The sequence below is a fragment of the Otolemur garnettii genome, unplaced genomic scaffold (genome assembly GCF_000181295.1).
Source record: "Otolemur garnettii isolate 467f Iridium unplaced genomic scaffold, OtoGar3 scaffold00129, whole genome shotgun sequence".
Classification (NCBI taxonomy): Eukaryota; Metazoa; Chordata; class Mammalia; order Primates; family Galagidae; genus Otolemur; species Otolemur garnettii.
In genome coordinates, this window is record NW_003852524.1 from 3,746,797 (window position 1) to 3,764,779 (window position 17,983).

General features: G+C 37.3%; 1 protein-coding gene across 3 annotated transcripts in view; it reads right to left on the reverse strand.

Annotated features, from left to right (window-relative positions):
• CAMK2D (calcium/calmodulin dependent protein kinase II delta) overlaps positions 1 to 17,983 on the reverse strand; it is a 304,759-nt gene that overhangs the window by 71,768 nt on the left and 215,008 nt on the right. For 2 of the 3 annotated variants that reach the window (XM_003798167.3, XM_023518196.1), the window contains exons 5-7: positions 17,576 to 17,641; positions 14,378 to 14,450; positions 4,489 to 4,591 (exon numbers count right to left, since the gene is read on the reverse strand). In XM_003798167.3, the coding sequence (XP_003798215.1) occupies positions 4,489 to 4,591; positions 14,378 to 14,450; positions 17,576 to 17,641 (242 nt within the window). Of the gene's footprint in view, positions 1 to 4,488; positions 4,592 to 13,370; positions 13,444 to 14,377; positions 14,451 to 17,575; positions 17,642 to 17,983 lie in introns of all 3 variants that reach the window. The other variant, XM_023518197.1, reaches the window with a different exon arrangement.

Here is a 17,983-nt window from a genome sequence, read left to right on the forward strand (position 1 = left end):
TTTCCATTCCTGAGATACTTTACTAAAAAGGGGGTGAAAGCCATGTTGCTTAGAATGTAAGCACTCCAATTTGTACAAATAATCAACACATCAAATCCTATAATGGCATAAATGTATTTATAATCTATATACAAATGACTTAATTAAAAAAATGAGGATTAAAAAGAATATGACAAATAGTTTCCTAACGCTTTCCATTATATACTGTCTTGCATATGTATTATATATTTTTCCTTATTTGTACAGACTTCATGTTTTCATTAAAACCAAAGTATGCCAAAGCTTGAAGCTCTGGCATTATATGTAATGAAGAAAGAGTTCTGCCACGCTCTTATTAAAATAACAAAGCCTTTCTTCACTAACGATTGATGTTACCTTTTAAAAGATAAAATTAATCAGTCAGATGCAGGAGATGATGATTCCAGATAATAATGAATAAATGTGGAAACAAGTCATTCATAGTAAAATATGCCTTTACTCTTAATAACCTAAAATATAGTTGGCAGTATCCCCAAAATAAATGTAGACACTACGTGCTCCTTTCCCTCAGGTTACCAGGAGGATTTACTTGAACATGAGGGAAAAAGTGTATTATTTTATGTTTAGAAACTATATTTGTCTATGTTCTGAATTGCTAAATTTCCTTAGAACTTCAGAGGTACCTGCTTTTAAACATCATCACTCTAACAGGTAGCGTAATACCTACTGATAACACCACATAGATGAAGAAGTGGGGATTCTATTATTGATCTGGCATTGCCTGGGACGAGCTCACTTTGAGAGATGAACTATTATGATTTGAAAGTCTGTGTACTTTGGTTTGGGTGCTGCTGCTTTCACTAACCTGATATTCAGTCTTTTACTCAAGTCACAAAATCACTATCACGGAATATGCAGAGGACTGTGACATCGTGTTTCATATCTAAATGGTGTTGACAACTTTCTAGACATCTTTTACAGCTCAGTCATGTTCCTGCAGATTGATTCACTCAGTCTTATAAAGGTCCTGGTGAAGGAATGTTGATTATTCTGTTTACAGAGAGGATAAGGACCTCACAAAGTTAGTGACTTGCTCAGTGTCACACAGCTATTAAGAATTAGAGACCAGGTATAAATTCAGGTATTCTGATTCAAAAGGCAGAATTCTTTTCACTGCCCGCAGTTCTGACCTCAAAACTAACTGTGACTGGCTTGGTGCCTGTGGCTCAAGTGCCTGAGGCACCAGCCACATACACCTAAGGTGACAGGTTCGAATCCAGCCCAGGCCTGCCAAACAACAATGCCGGCTGCAACCAAAAAAATAGCCAGGCATTGTGGCGGGTGCTTATGGTCCCAGCTACTTGGGATGCAGAGGCAGGAGACTCGCTTGAGACCAGGAGTTGGAGGTTGCTGTGAGCTGGGATGCCATGGCACTCTACCCAGGGGGACAGCTTGAGGCTCTGTCTCAAAAAACAAAAACAAAAACAAAAACAAAAGCAAAAACTAAATGTGACTTTACAGAGGAAATAAAACATAGAGCTCAAAAGCTGGACCGATTTTAGGAACCTGATTTCAATACTCTTGTAATCACCAAGCCATCTCACTGATGTTAATTTTCAGCCTCAGTTCTGATAATAAAGCCTTCTGCCTTACTCCTGACAACCAGTCATCACCTGTACCTAGTTCTGGCAATTTTATCTCTGGACCTCATCCTTATTTCAGTGCCTACCTCCCATCCCAATTCTCTTATGGAGTGGGATCCTGCTTTACTTTAGACCAGTGGTTCTCAACCTTCCTAATGCCACGACCCTTTAATACAGTTCCTGTGGGTTGTGACCCACAGGTTGAGAACTGCTGTTGGAGACAGAAATAGAGTCCTGTCTTTGAACCCAATGTCTGGGACTTTAATTTCTTCTCAGCAGATTCCCATAGAGCTCGGAGTTCCTGTCTGCTTTGTGTATCATCTGGAACTTACTTGCTTCTATCTACTCCCTAGTTGGAGCTGTCACTGTGCACAAGCTGAGCTACTGCTTTAGCTTAACTGAGTTCTTGCTTTCAGGGTAAGTGTCCTTAAACCATTCTCTGCTCTACTGCTGAAGTCATTATTATTACAGGGCATAAGCCAAATTATGTTCCTTCTCACTAAAAAATGTTTCACTAACTCCTTAAAATCTCTAAGATAAGAGATAACCTTCAGGCTTGGCGCCCCTAGCACAGTGGTTACAGTGCCAGCCACATACACTGAAGGTGGCAGGTTTGAGCCCAGCCCACACCAGGTAACCAGCAATGACAACTGCAACAAAAAACTGTCGGGCGTTGTGGCAGGCACCTGTGGTCCCAGCTGCTTGGGAGGCTGAGGCAAGAGACTCACTTGAGCCCAAGAGTTTGAGGTTGTTGTGAGCTGTGACGCCATAGCACTCTACCCAGGGTGACATGGTGAGACTCTGTCTCAAAAACAAATAAATAAATAAAGTCAAACCCTTCAGAAAAAGATAAAATCCTTTCCTGCCTCATTAACTACCATTCATTCCAGTCTATTTTACACTTTAGTTACATCAACGTTCTTGATGTTCTTAAAATACAGTAAACACTCTCCTCCCTCTAAGCCGTGGCATGTGCACATCTCTTTGTCTTTGCTGCAGGCTCTTTGGATGCCAGTGGACAAACATCCTTTAGGCAACATAAGCTTTAAAGCAGTTACTGAATCTCTCCCAAAGGCTCTCTTGCGTTTCCAGACCACCTCATGTTTGCCTATGGTAAGAAATTCCCACCATGAATGGTACATAGTTGTTGATACAGAAGCCTCAGCTCCTGGAGGGTCAGGACTTCCTATTTAATTCATAGGTTTCCAGGAATTTCTTCTGCCTATCTCTGTGATAGCCCCTCTCCTTCCTGTTGACTCCCCAAGTCCTGTACATGCTTTATCTGTTGTCAGCTACACTCTCTCCCAGGATACAGAAATCCATGTGAATATCTAAGTTGCAGGAATGACTCTACATCCTACCTTCTTTCAGTTTGGAGTTAACTGGAAAAATCTTATGCAAATGTCAAAATATGACAAACCAAATGACAAGTCTGTAGGTATTAAATTCATCTGGGGTAAGGGGTAAGGACTCAATGTGGAAGGTCATATTGAACTTGGGAGGGATGGCAAACAAGGGTAACCATCAGGTACTATTGAAGCAGAACAGGCATCAGAAGCTGAAGTCCTAAATGAGGCTGCCGGGAAGGCCACCTGCCATCCACTTCCATGAAGTAGCGGGTCAGATCAGAGCAATGTGGTGAATCCTGGGGGCTATGTGTCCATCTCAGGAGATGCGTGTGTTAGGAATACACAGGAGCATTTGCATATAAAATAAGCATGCTTTTAGTTTGAGCTCCCTATTTGCTGGTGAGCCTTTTCTTTTTTCTTCAGAAACAGCGTATGTGTAGTGGCACAATCACGGCTCATCGTAATCCTGAATTCTTGGGCTTAAAGTATCCTCCCACTTCAGCCTCCTGAGTAGTTGGGACCACAGGCACATGTCCCCATAGCTGGTTAATGTTTAAACATTTTTTGTAGAGACTGGGGTCTCACTATGTTGTCTCAGTTGGTCTTAAACTCCTGGGCCTCAAGTGATCCTCCTCCCTCAGCTTCCCAAAGTGCTGGGATTACAGGTGTAAGCCACCATACTCAGCTGATTATCTCGCTTAAAATGATAACTAACTGCAATACATTGAAAGTAGAAGAAAAGTTAGATAGGCTTGGAGAGAGGTGATATTTTCTAACTCTACATGAGAAATGGGTAAATACGGGGAAACAGCATAGAGGATACAGAAGGGAATCCACAGGTAAGCTAACTTAGACTGAATATTCAAATAATATATAACCTCAGTTAGAAATGCTATAATTTGAATTTATTAAGAGTTAATTTCTTCCTTAATTGCAAATAAAACTTGTATCATATGGAAATTACAAAATTATCAGAATTTGAGAGAGGAAACTGTGAGGTTGAAGAAATAAAACATGATTAAGATGAAACACACACATAAATATATGCTTTATAATATTTTTAAAAATCTTTAATTCACTGATTACCAAACACAACATTGTATGTGAACTACTTTGTACCTAATATTCACATATCAGCTTTTGGCACCATGTAAAGATAAATGTAAACAATATATACGAATTCTCTCTCTCTCTCTCAAAAAAAAAACCACTCTTTAAATACTGCAATCATTCAATTAATTCTTAGTATAGGATCCATTTTCTCACCCACCCTTTAAGGAAAAAGGTATATATCTTCTTGTTCTCCCATTCATATTTTCCTTTAATTACGTCTAGATTTATACCCTTTCATTATAGTAAAATTGAGTGCTTATAAACATTCAATATCTCAAAATTAGTCAAATTGTTGTTAGGATGAACTTCTCCATTTTATTTTGGCTAGGAAGTGGGATTGAGAGAAGTCAGACATCAGAAGACTATGGGTAGCGTGAAGGAGAGGAGAGAGAGGCCCTACTCACCAAACCAAGCCTGCTGGTCTCCTTGAACTTCTATGGCTAAGCCAAAGTCTGCCAATTTCACAGCTGCTCCCTTGGATTTGCTAGCTAAAAGCAAATTCTCAGGCTTTATTTAGAAAGAAAAAAAAGAGAGACTGAAGTGAGAACCTATTTTAAGTAACTATTCAAAATTAACATTTTATAGGATTAGAAATAAAAAAAAAAGTCATGCACTGTGGTCTCTCCTGGAGACTGCCATCCTAAATCCCAGGGAAAATATAGTTAGACAATGATTAAAAATTATCATGTGTGCAGGCTTCAGACAGATGCATAACTGAACTGGAGAGATGCTTGATACAAGAGAGAATACACTTGGGGAGATATCATATGAATGAGAGCACCTGTCTGGACCTGCTCACATGTTCCAAGGACCGCTTAAGATTCACACTTGGCCACGGACATGGACTTAGAGCCTAACAGAGAACAGACATTGTCAGCAGAAGGAAACTTGGCAAAATGATAACAAGAGTTGGACCAATTTACAGACATTTGGCAAATGAAACTTGCAAATTGAATCCTAGTTAACTTCAAGAGTTTGGACCCAAATGTAGTGATTTTGATTTCTCAATGTTTCCAAACAATTTCTGTATAAATTTTGGACACTTTACTCTCAATTATGAATTAAAATTGCTGTCTTTAAGAATCTGTTTATTCTTAAAGGCAGAAAGAGTATATACGACTATTTGCCAAATGTTATAGTTAGCTTTTTTTCTTTACAAGCCAGTTTTTAAAACGTAATTTACATTTCTTCAAAGTATGATTCAAAGCATTACTGATATACTTATGTTCCCATCTCAAAATACCATGAGAAAGATACAGTTTTATGTTCTTGGGTATTTATCATTACTCAGTCTTGGAATTAGGCTGTGTCTACACCACTGTTTCCCAACCAATGCATCAAGACACATCTGTACTTTGAAAACAAGTACCAGGGCAAAGTATTTAGTTACTCTGGACCCTCTTTGGAGGTTTTTTAAAAAATTAAGGGAGAAATTATTCAAGAAAAGAAGGCTGATTAATACAAACAGCTAAGGCTGTACACTCCCAGCTCTCAGCCTAGATTATATACATACACATACATAAATGGGAGAGTGGCTCAAAGTCTGCCTACTTTGGAATTAAGAACCAACAAATTTAAAGGTGTGTCTCAGACGGAAAAAGTTGGCAAACAATGGACTTTACCAGTGCCAAAACAATTTGTTTAAAAATTCCATAATCAAATTAATTTCTTTTGTAGTTTGACAAATGAGTCATTTTATTTTTTAAATCAAATTGGCTATTTTTTTTTCTGACTTGATTAGTAAGTTCTTTTGGTGGTTTTGACCTTGTGTAAACACAGCCCAAACCAGCATTTAATCTATTAATTAAGCCAGCCATGCAAATTAGCAAAGACCCATAACCAGAGCTTGGAAGAAATTAGGTTAAATCTATAAGAAATCAGAGTGTGGGCAAGTTAAGTTTTAATCGAGTACCAGACTTCTTCAGGCTACTGCTGCTCACTGCCATCAGATCCATCACTACTATGACAATTAGTGAATGTGAGAAAACTTTTGTAATTTTGGGGGGCTGATAGGGCTTTTGAACTACCTCAACACTAAATACATCATTTAATTTGGAATATGGAATGATGCCTCAAAGATCTCCATGCTGCAATAACTTTTAGTAAAACCTAAATTATTGGAACTCTGGTTATCTTTCACTATATTATAGTATCTAATCATATCAAATTATTCACATTTGATATTTTACGTTTACAACCAAAATTTGTTATTGTTTACCACATTCATGCATTTTTGTGTTTGATCGAGAAGTAATTTCCAACTATTAATTTATTGAATAACTTAGAAACAACTACTGTAAGCAATAGTTGCTTTTATTTCTTTGCGACCTTCATGTTCAAAAGCATTAAGATGGCACAGATTTTTCCTAACAAATCTTCCTAATTTGTCAACCACAGACTCATTTAAAAAAAAAAAAAAAAAGAGTTCCAATCTTTTCAGTAATCAAAGGCATTTTAGGTCTTTTAAGTCAAGTGGTCATGAAGTTTTAGAGCAAATGCTGATGTCATTAGTGAATGAACTTTGAAAACACTGAATGTGTTTTTAACTCTGAGCACTACATAAGAAGCTCTGGGCAGTGCTGTATGCCTTATGCCCTTAAACACCAAGTATCTGCCAATTCAGAAGAAATGGAATGCCTTAGAGTTTTATCATGCATGACCTGCAAGTGACTGGGGCAAATATTCATAACTAGAGATGACCTAGAAGACCTCACTGGAGGGCCTTGTGAGTCATCCAGGAAGATAATGAATCCATGTGGAGTAGTGTTTCACTTTATACCCAGGAAGACTGTTCAGCTGCAGTTATGTGCAGGAAAAGGCAGGGCTATTTCAAAGTGATCATAGAGATTTTCACATTAATAGCACTGAAATGGTTTCATGTTTATGTGTATCTTTCAGGCAGACCTAAAATACAGAATTATAGAATGAAAGCTGAAAAGTTAGAATAATTATTGACTTTATTAAAGGATTATTTGCTTTTTAATGCTTTGTCATAAGATGACTTCCAATGGCAGCTCCAACTAAATGTTAAAAATATCACAAATTTGATTTCTATGTGACTCTTTAGAATACATTGGTTTGAATCGTCCTATTACCATGTTCTGTGAGGGCATGGGTGGCTTAATCACCAAAGCTTCCTAAAGCAACGTTTTAATCAGGACAGGAAATTCTTACTTTCCTGATTCGCCACCATTCACAGAGCCCCCAACTTAAAAATTTATATTTTGCTACAAATTTCATTGGGAAGGTTAGTTTAAATTCTGAATACCTACAGAAAGGAAGATAATTTGTCTAGTCTTCCCCCAAAGCCTAAAGAGTAGAATCTCTCACCTAATTTGTGATTATCTACTTAGAAAGGGTCACCACTATACACACATCTGCCACCATTCCACTATTTTAATTTTCTAAGACCAATAAGACAAGTGAGAACAGAAACAAAGGTCTTTCAAGGCAGCTACAGGTGACCCTGGGGCACAGAGCTGAGAGAGAAACCGGTAGCATGATGATCTGGGAGGTAGGTGAATATGTAGGTTCACGTCCTGGCCCGAACTGTTAGCTACATGGACTTGGACAACTTGCAGAATTCTTAGAGCTAATTAATTAGTTCCTTCATCTCTGACATGAAATAAGGCTACTAAATGATATCTTGTGTCAGTATCTATGGAGTGATAATATCTGGTGGGATTTTATCACAGGATCCCTGGTCCCCTGTAGCGACAATACATACATTAGTAGCTAATGTGGCCATTTCAGTGTGCAGAGTAATTAATGTTTGTAATGAATGTCCATGACTTGAGAAATGTCTGCGTTAATAATGACAACTTAAATGCAATCTATTAGGCTAGTTTTTACATCTGGAGATTATCTCTAAGCTCTTACAAAGCAATCACTTTTTAACTGGGTTTTTAAATAGAGTCTACTGACATTCTCACACATAGGTTCCTTCCCTACCCCCATTGTTTCCTAATGATGCAGGATTTTCCATGACATCTGGTCTCAGTGTCAACAACCATTTATAGCATATCAGCTGTAATGAGCAGCAACTGTTTGCAAGTTTTGTTCTGTACTTCCATATGGATGCAATGGCAACTTCTTTCAATATGATTCAAGATGTACTTGAAACTGTTCAAATACCTCAAAGTACACAGGCCAGTTGTTGGACATTTTTAGAACTGGAAGACACTGGGGAGAGAAATGAACTCAAACCTCTGAGTTTCTAAATGAGGTAGGAAGGTTGAAAAAGATGAAGTCTGAACTCAAAGCCAAATTTCCTAATTCCTTCCTTTTAAAGATGGGATCCTGGGAAACCATCTCCTATTGCATAAAAAAATTCATTTACAAAACTAGTCTGTTCAGTAGATATTTTTAGAAGAATTTGGGGTACTCAAAACCTTTTACTACCCATCTCCAAAACTCATGAAAAAGAATAAGTTTTAATCTTGCTTCTCCAATTATCAGGATCTTTATTAAAGAAAGTGATTTGGTAAAGACAATGATCATCTTTAGCCTTAGTCATCTCCCAGATTTATCTGTGCACATAAGTGATAACGACCTAAATGACTCAACTATTAGGAATATATATGTGAAATCGTGTCTTTAACATTTTATTTATTTTCAAATATTATAGCAACAGCAAATTATTTATTTTATTTTTACATATCGTCTGATTCTTTCATTACCTTGGGTATTATACTTTAAGGAGATTATTATTTTTTTAAATTTCTTTCCTCTATTGGAAAATTCCAATATTTTAACGGGAAGTTACCATTCTCTGCTCTAGTGGGTTTCAGTCACTTTTCTTTGCCAAAGAAGGTGTGAACAAAGTTCCCAGAAATAAACTCATCTGGGGGGATTTTTAAAATTTTGTATGAATTGAAATCTTAAAGTTTTGCATGAGCTGAAAAGTCCAGAGGCCAAGCTCATTTGTTTCATTTTGGTCACATGCTACAAGCGATGTCAGTTTTTATTTCTGTGTGAAATGAATGCCCGAGTGCATGTACAAGAAGTTTCTAACTGAAACACGTGCTATACGTTTGCAATTAGGAAGTACTATTTCTACTGGTGTGCATATATGAGCAAGTTCATCAAAGTCATTCTGTACCCCATTCCTCTTTTCTTGATTTACTTCTATAATTATCAGCACACATTGTCATGTAGTCTGAAAGAACCAGACGTAACTCCAGTGAGACTGTGCTAATGACCCCAATTTCTCCACTGCCTGATATGCCCTAGGCACTCGTCAAGAAACAACAGAGTGACTAAATGAATTAGTGAATTTTTCATGTGCATAGTTTCTGAAATCTCTCATTTGTTTCTAGAATACCTACACATCACACACAAATGGTATGTTCTTTAAATTGCTATCTACATATAGTTCTGAGAAATGTAAAATACTTGTGATTTTATAATTATTCAAAGTATAAAATTCACAGTTTGATATATCTACTATTCATGGCTTGACAAGGATTTACTGAATGTTTCTTACTTTTTCCCTTCAGAAAACAGATTTATTTCTACTCCAATAATAAATTTAATTTATTCCCATAAAATAGTCTTTAAAATCCCCCCAAAGCTCCAGAATTATTATCTTCATTAAAATACTTATCTATTACCTATCTACTGTCTCCCCCCTCTGATATCCATCCATTCACCCATCCATCCACCCATCCATCCATCCATCCATCCACCCATCCATCCATCCATCCACCCATCCATCCATCCATCCATCCACCCATCCATCCATCCATCCACCCATCCATCCATCCATCCATCTACCCATCTATCCATCCATCCAACCAACCATCCATCCATCCATCCATCCATGCATGCATCCATCCATCCATCCATCCATCCATCTACCCATCCATCCATCCATCCACCCATCCATCTATCCATCCATCCATCCACCCATCCATCTATCCATCCTTTACTTTCCCATTAACAGTGTCCTTTAACAGGGAGGTAAATAAGAAAGGTGACATCTCCCTGCTAAGGAAATTCACAGGGTGTCGAGTTATTGCTAAATGATTCACCTGGGTTTATGCAGCCTCCTTTCCAAATGGCTGTTCATGAAGTATTTCAGTAACCATTTCTGATATGCTTGAACTCACAAAACCCTGCTACTGTGTGTGAACTAGTTATGTGAAAAGCACAGCTATGTGACTGTCTCCTTTTACATCTGTCAGCTGACCCACAGAAATGATGTTCTCCAGGGTCTTAAATGAAAAAAACACATCTGACCTGATATTCCTTTATTCCTTGGGACACTAAAACTTGTCACTTGTTACTGCAGCCTCTCATTGACCTGCTATCTTCTGGATGCAGTATGTGGGTTGTGCTTCCTCCTTTCTGGAAGGAACACCACCAATACATTTTCCACATATGTATTTTGAAATGATCTTTAATTCAAAGGCCAGTAGGGTTTCCATACACAAAAAATCTGCTCCTGTTTTGTCCTATAATATATGCCCACAGCTAAAACACTGCCTTAGCAGTAGCTTACAAGTTGTTTGATGAATGTTTGTTCTTTCTTTTTTATACCTGAATTTTAGACCACCAATTCACAAATATCCAACACTGAGTTGCAGCCCTCTGTTCCTTATAAACAATCTATTTGTAAGCACCCCAAACTGACTGTCTTGATGTGGCCTAAATTCAATGTGGAAAATGCATTTCATTAGTCTCTACATGTCATTTTCCAAGGCCATGGCCAATACCACCTTGCTGGTTTTCTAACTTGGAAAGTTTTACTTCACACGACAGTCTATTTGCCAAATTATGTTGCCTCCTACTTGACATATATCTTAAATGTATCTTATTTTCTTTATTACTAATGATACAGATTTTGTATAACTCTGGAAGATCTAATAGGTAGGTCTATTTTAACCTTCTGATTTACTACACTTAGAACCATTTTCCCAAATAATTCTTAATGCTGCTCGCAAACTAATTTTCTTGTCATTGTTTTGATCTATTCTTTGGTTTCTGTAAAGGCTTTCAATTCATCCAAACAACTGAACTGAGAAGTAGTAGTGATTAAGCAAGCAAACTTGGAATCAAATTGCCTGGGCCTAAATCATCTTAGTAGTTCTTCTACCTGGAGTTGCTAAATTTCCCCTAATGTTATGGGAGTGTGTGTGTAATCATAGTACCTTCCTCATAAAGATGTTGTGAAGATTCATATGATAACACAATGCAGGGTATGTGGTCAAGGCTTTATACATGGAATTTCTTACCATTTTCATTATTAAGATCCTACCTTGATTCAAACCCTCCTAAAGATTACAAGCCTATCCCTGAACTACAGCATGATCATCATACCCCCACTGCTAGATCTCTCTGATGCTGCCAGATCAACATCAATTGGCCTGGCACTGGCTGCATCTCACACAGAGGCTGTGGTTCTCCTCTATGCTCTGGGTACCACCTTCTGCTGACCGAAGCTCTGACTGTGCTCATGTCCCAGCACCCTGATCCTTCTGTTGCTTGTCTCTGGGACATCCTCAACTTGACTGCTGTGCCTCAACCTTGCTTTCAAGTCCTCAGAATTTTTCTTCTCATGATTTCCACGTCTAATTAACCCCAAAGAGAGGCAAGTTTATTCAAATATTCAACTATGTATATATTCAGAACGATCCCCATCTCTGTATTCTCTTTAGGTCATTCAAATGTTAATTGACATATACAATAATCTATTGTATTAAATGTTCTCTTTTACATTATAAATGGGCTTTTGATAGAATGTCATTCATTCTCAATTGAAGCAACATGCAGAAAATATTTGCTAGATACAAGGTCCTCAGACTTTTTAAACAGGGGGCTAGTTCACTGTCCCTCAGACCATTGGAGGGCCAGACTGTGGGCCCTGAGACAAGTTGGCTGCTAAGCAGGACAGGCAGTGGCAGCAAAAACACCTGGCAGACTGGATAAATGTTCTAGGCGGGCTGCATGTGGCCTGCGGGCCGTAGCTTGAGGACACCTGCTTTATCCTAACAGGTAAACTTGCTAAGTGCTAGCAGATATACATAGTCCTTTTAGGCTCTTCAAAAGAATATGACCTTAGCCATACCTTTAATCTTTAAAGCTCTGGGAATCAACTGAAATCAAAAAGAAGATTCCAGAAAACTAAGCAATGTTTTGCTTATAAATCACATCTTCATCTAGCAAACTGTGCGTATTTAGAGATATTCTTCCCTAGAATATAACATGACTGGAGAAACTATAGATATATAATTTATTATAACTAGAAAACTCTGCACGTGAGAAGACATCGTCTGGGTCCTCCCGCTGAACACACACAGTTTGCGACATTTGCCACCCTTATCCTACTGCTTGGAAAGTGCCGAGGTTGCAAACAAAAGATTGAAATATACAGTGTTCACATTTACTCTTGGGCTCATCCATTAGCTTTATTTCATTTAAACTTCTAGCCCTTCACTATTTCTTTGAAAGCCTACAAGTAAAACTAGAATGCTGGGAGAAGGGGACAGAAAATCAATTAAAATGCACTTTCCTTGCCGAACTATTTCATTTCTAAACAATCTAAAATTTTGTGGTCCTCAAGGGTATCAGAAGTTCAGTGACGTTTGAAAAGTATTAGTAGGCATTCGAACAAGAATATAAACATAGGATGTAAATATATTTTTTACATACATATTATTTGGTGACAAAATTGGTTTTACTTTTTTTTCACCTGCATTTTTTAAATGTACTAGTTTCTTGGCTCCTAGCTATGTCAATAAACAAAGGACCAAGAAATCTCAGTGCCCTCAGAATTTCTAGGACTGATAATAAGGGAAAGAGAAGGTAAGAGTCCAAAATGAGGTTCTTTATTACCCACAACTCTGGCTAAACTTCTACTTAGTGACTTTGAATGCTAATCACTTCCTAACTTTCATGAGTATTTACACTTTATTAAGTGTATATAGTATGAATGTAACATACTATGTTTGATGAATGTCCATAGAATGAAGAAGGAATGAACAGTCCTGCGGAAAGTCACATTCAATGCTACATCCATTCTTTGGAGGAAGAAAATAAAGCAACAAATTTATTGTACACATTAGGAAGTTATTTCTCTCTGAGCATATAGGGATTTATATGTCTCAAGTGTGTATTAGAGAACAGATGAAATAAGAGATTGTGGTGAGGGAAAGTGCCTGAATTATATGTTGGAATGAGTCCATAAAACTTTATTGCTTATATTTTTGCCTTTACGGGCATAATTGCAGCTGAACAGTCATTAGGAACTGTGTGGTGGTTTGTCTTCTCCAAGGGCATTACTCACCTTCAGGTCCCGATGGACTACGCCCATCTGATGGCAGTGTAGCACAGCCTCCAGGATCTGCTGAATGCAATGACTGCATGCAAACACCAGGGGGCGTGTGTTAGTTCCAAGCTTACACTCACTGTCTGTATACCCTCAGAGAGACTGGGTTCAAGTGCAGAGCTAGCAGACAACTGGGGTTGTATTGTATCACCTTCAGTAATGTGAACATATTGCTCAAGTAGAGTGACTACTACCTCAGAGCAGTAAGGATCTTGCCAGATATCAGCCGGAATGTGGATCCACTTGTCCTAGAAAAATCCATCTTGGAAATGATTTCATTTCATTCAGGAGCTCATTTCCTGGTTATAAGTTCTTCCAGGAAATGAATTAGAACACATATACAATCTTTATAGCTATTGTGCTTCACTTCCACCCCCAGCACAAAAACCGTTTCCCTATTCTCACCCATTTTTCCAGCATCATTCTGAAAGCTGTCACATTAGCAAGCAAGGCACCATTCAGGTTAAATTAGGATACATAATGAATTTTTGATAAATCATTAACTTCTTGTACTTTAATTTAGCTGGCAATTATTATCTCTTGCCTAAGGGTTCATCAGACTCAAATGGAGCAATGTGTAACCAGTTGTTCTGCTACAGCAACCCATGGTCTCAGAACAGAAGTGGTGTTTAAATCTACAGGCGCACATACATCACAGGCCAAGTTCATCTCCAGGCAAATGCTGGACCACTCAAGAAAGCCTGCCCCCAAACCACCTCTGGTCGTTTGCTATGTGAAAACTTAATAGCTTGTGTTCTTAATATTGTTTTTTCTTGTTGCTGTGATGTATATTTAGCCTGTAGATGAGCAAACTGAAAGAGGCATCATGCATTATCTTTTACTCATTTTAGGAAAAAGTTGGGAACGGCAAGGGAACCATTTCAATTACCCACCCTCTGCCCTTTCCCCAGAAAAAAATAAAATAAAACTCCTTTGATTCAGATTTATGGACTCCATATACTGACCTTCAGGTCCCTGTGAACTATGCCATTTAGGTGACAATGATTTACACTTTCTAGAATCTGCTGTATACAATGACTGCAAAGATACAAGGGCAGAATGGAAGGGAAAACATTTTAAAGGCACATAATCACATTGAATACAAAATAAAATGAAAGTTCAAACGAAACAAACAAACAAACAAAACTTAGATTCTTCAAACTGTTTTAGCTTTACACTGGAATTAAATAATGCTGAATAAAGCTAATTCTGGTTCTAACAAAAATGACGTCCAACAGAGAACTTGTGACGTGTTCAGACAAAACAATTTGAGCTGTGTTTTTTTTTTTTTCATTGTAAGTCTACAAATTAAGTCATTTGGATAAAGAAGTTGAAATTCTCATGTTTAGAAAGAAAAATTTATAAATCATTCCCACAATTTTCTGGGAAAGTTTTTCAGAGATTAAAATATCCAGATATTTCTTATACACATCTAAACTGTTTAAAATCTGAGGTCACAATTAAACATAGGTGTTGAAACAAGAGGGTAAACACAGATGAAGTGGCAGGTGAAACGAGGATCAAAAAAAAAAAAAAATGAAGGGACACATTTACCATTTTAACTTGAGAGTGTTGCTTTCTGTAAAATATATAATAGGAAAACTAATACAAGTCTCCCTGTTAGCGGGATAATTGAAAGTAAACCCATAGATAAAATAAACCCCTTTGGAGTGTAAAAATACTCTGGGGAAGGGCTAGGATGCTTACAAAAAATAAATAAAATTTCAAAATCTCTGGGGGCACCGGTAATTTTAAATTCCTGTCCATACACTTCTATGAGGGAAAACCTGTGCTCATTACTGTGTCAAAGAAGATTTTATGCTGTCCTCGCTAAAGGCTCACTGATGTCAGATAGACCACTAATTAAACAAGAAAGGAGAAATCGTTGATCGACACCTATAAAGGCCCCTGAGCTGTCATCTGACATACAACAGTGTAGGACATACTACATTGATGAATTTTGTATGAGTTCACTGTGCAATTCAAATGTAAGTATGTACAGAACTACTTTCATTCAATCAAGGATGAAGCAAACATTTTAACAGACATTTCCAGGCATTTAACATACAAAACAATATTACTCGAAAGGAAATTCCTGAATTAAAAAAAATCATCTGATTGCTTATAATGTAAATATCACCAAATTGATCAAGACCGATTTGCTAGCTCTAACCCTATAAACAGTGCCACTGAAAAAGCCTCACATTGGTTGTTGTTGACTACTCAGCTTATGTGGGCACTGGGTGATTTGTAAACCACAGGACACTTTAGCTTTACAATAATGTCCACTTCATGTTACTTTGGGGGAATATTTCTCTTTCCCCTCTCAAACCACAAGCATACATTACTGGGCCTAGGGAGTAATAGCAAATATAAAAGTAAACAATGATTCATATTAAATCAGCTTTGCCATTTTTCACTAGTGAGGATAGATTCAATTCTTAAATTCTTGACCCATAAGCAAACGGACTTTACAATTGGGGCTAGAGGGGGGTAAACATCCTCTTTATGCTTGTATTTAGGAAGAGCATGTTTCTTTTGCTTTTGTGTGGGACTTATCCTAAGAATATCCTATGGTTCATTCTCAAACTTAATATAAGCATGCATATGAAATGAACCAACCCAAAGGGTCTGTCTCATTATCTGTAAGGTTCTTTAACAGTGAAAACAGTTTTTCTTCTCATTTCAACCAATATTTTTCAAGCGTAATATCCTGCTGAACATAACTTTGAAAAGGAAAATAAATGAAATTTCCTAACTTGTTTACCACTTGAACTAAAATCATTATCCTGTCTTTAAAGATAGTCACATAGCTTTTCCCAGGGTTGCTCTGAGGCCCTAACGTAAACATCTGGGGTAAAGTGAACAAGTGATGAATCACTCATCACAGTTATTAGTGACTCAGAACTTTTTACTTGACTTTGGCAGTTAAAAAAAAAATCCATTGAAAAATTAGAGTGTAGTTATATAGAGATGGATTCACGGAGTGCCATAAACAGTAGCATTAGACCAAGAAGAAAAATTAGAAATTCAGAAGTGATTCTATGTATGCATGTGCCACTTTGGAGGGATAGGGAACCTCAGTTATCAGCTGAGTATCTGTTGAAAGTCAGGCTACAGTGGGATGAGGAAGCTTTAGGAAGCTCTGAAAGCATCAGAGAATGAGAACAGAGTCATGAACTGAATTTTCACAACATTTCATCTACATTGCTAATAATGAGCTAATTGCTCTTGATTAGATTTTCCAAAATAAATGACAATTACGGAATATATATAAGGAATGCGGAGGAAAATTAACACCGTGCAGTCTGAGTATTAGCTAATCAAGGGGATTCATGTTACTTCATTCCAAGAAGTTTTAAATCAGACAAAACCTTGGTTTATTTTAAACTTCCGTAAAGATGGTGTCCATTAAGAAGATTGGAAAATTACTCTTGAGCTTCTGAAATCCCTAAACAAATATTGTTCAAGTCAGAAAGAAATCCAAGGGCTTTAATGAAATTTCCAGAGTTAAACCGATCATAACAGATAATAATAAAGCTTTAAAAAGACCACTGTGGCGTTTTGTGGTCTGTTTCCATTTTCTAACTCACAGTTGGGTGGAGCTTTCTGTGCTGATGGAATCTGTGCGCTATATCTGATCTAGCCAACTGGTAGCCACTTGAGGCTGTTAAGCAGGTGGAATGTCACTAGACCAACTGAGAACTGAATTTTTAATTTTAGTTAATTGGAATAGAAATTCAAATAGCCATGTGACTAGTAACTGCTACTGGGGAGACCCAGCTACCGCTGGAACTAGTGGATCTCAATGTTCCATCTCTGATCTCTGCTAAAAGCTGTACTTCTTCAGCAGAAGTCATTCCCATGAGGTGGGGTTTTTTTTGTTTGTTGTTATTGTTTTTTATAAAACATGTATTCTAAATATAGATGCTTGATACAAATAAAGTTTAGGCCAGATTCATAGAACTTTTTTTTCCTCTAAGAATTGGCCTAGAGATACTGAAAAGAGATAAACATCAAAATTAAAAGGGACTCATCCTGAGAAGAAGTCCAAGATGGCTGTATAGAATTCTCATAAGAGTGTCATGAGGCCTTCATAAAGAAACACAGTGAGCAATGTTTGAATGTTGACTCTTGCATCTTTCCAAGAGCAAGTCACTTACCTGGCATCGGCTTCACTGTAATATTCTCTTGCCACTATGTCTTCAAACAGTTCCCCTCCAGTAACTCTGTGCGGAGAAACAAGATAATCAACATTAAAAAGGAATCGAAAGTTAAGCATCAAGGGTTAAGCATATGAAAGTTAAGCACTGTTCATAAAGAATTTTTTTCTTAGGTTAGTTTTAAAATTGTCAAAATGTAAAGTATTTTAAAACATCATGAGATTTACAGTTTGCTAAATCAAATCTAAGTTTATCTAAAGCTTTCGGTTTTTTCTATTTGTCTTTTTATCACAAGATCCTAAAGTCACAATTTTATATACAATTTTTAAAACAATTAGCAATATCTTTTACAGAAAATGGTTTTATAAGTCTTCATTTCAAGTCTCCCAATATTAATTGATCTGAAAA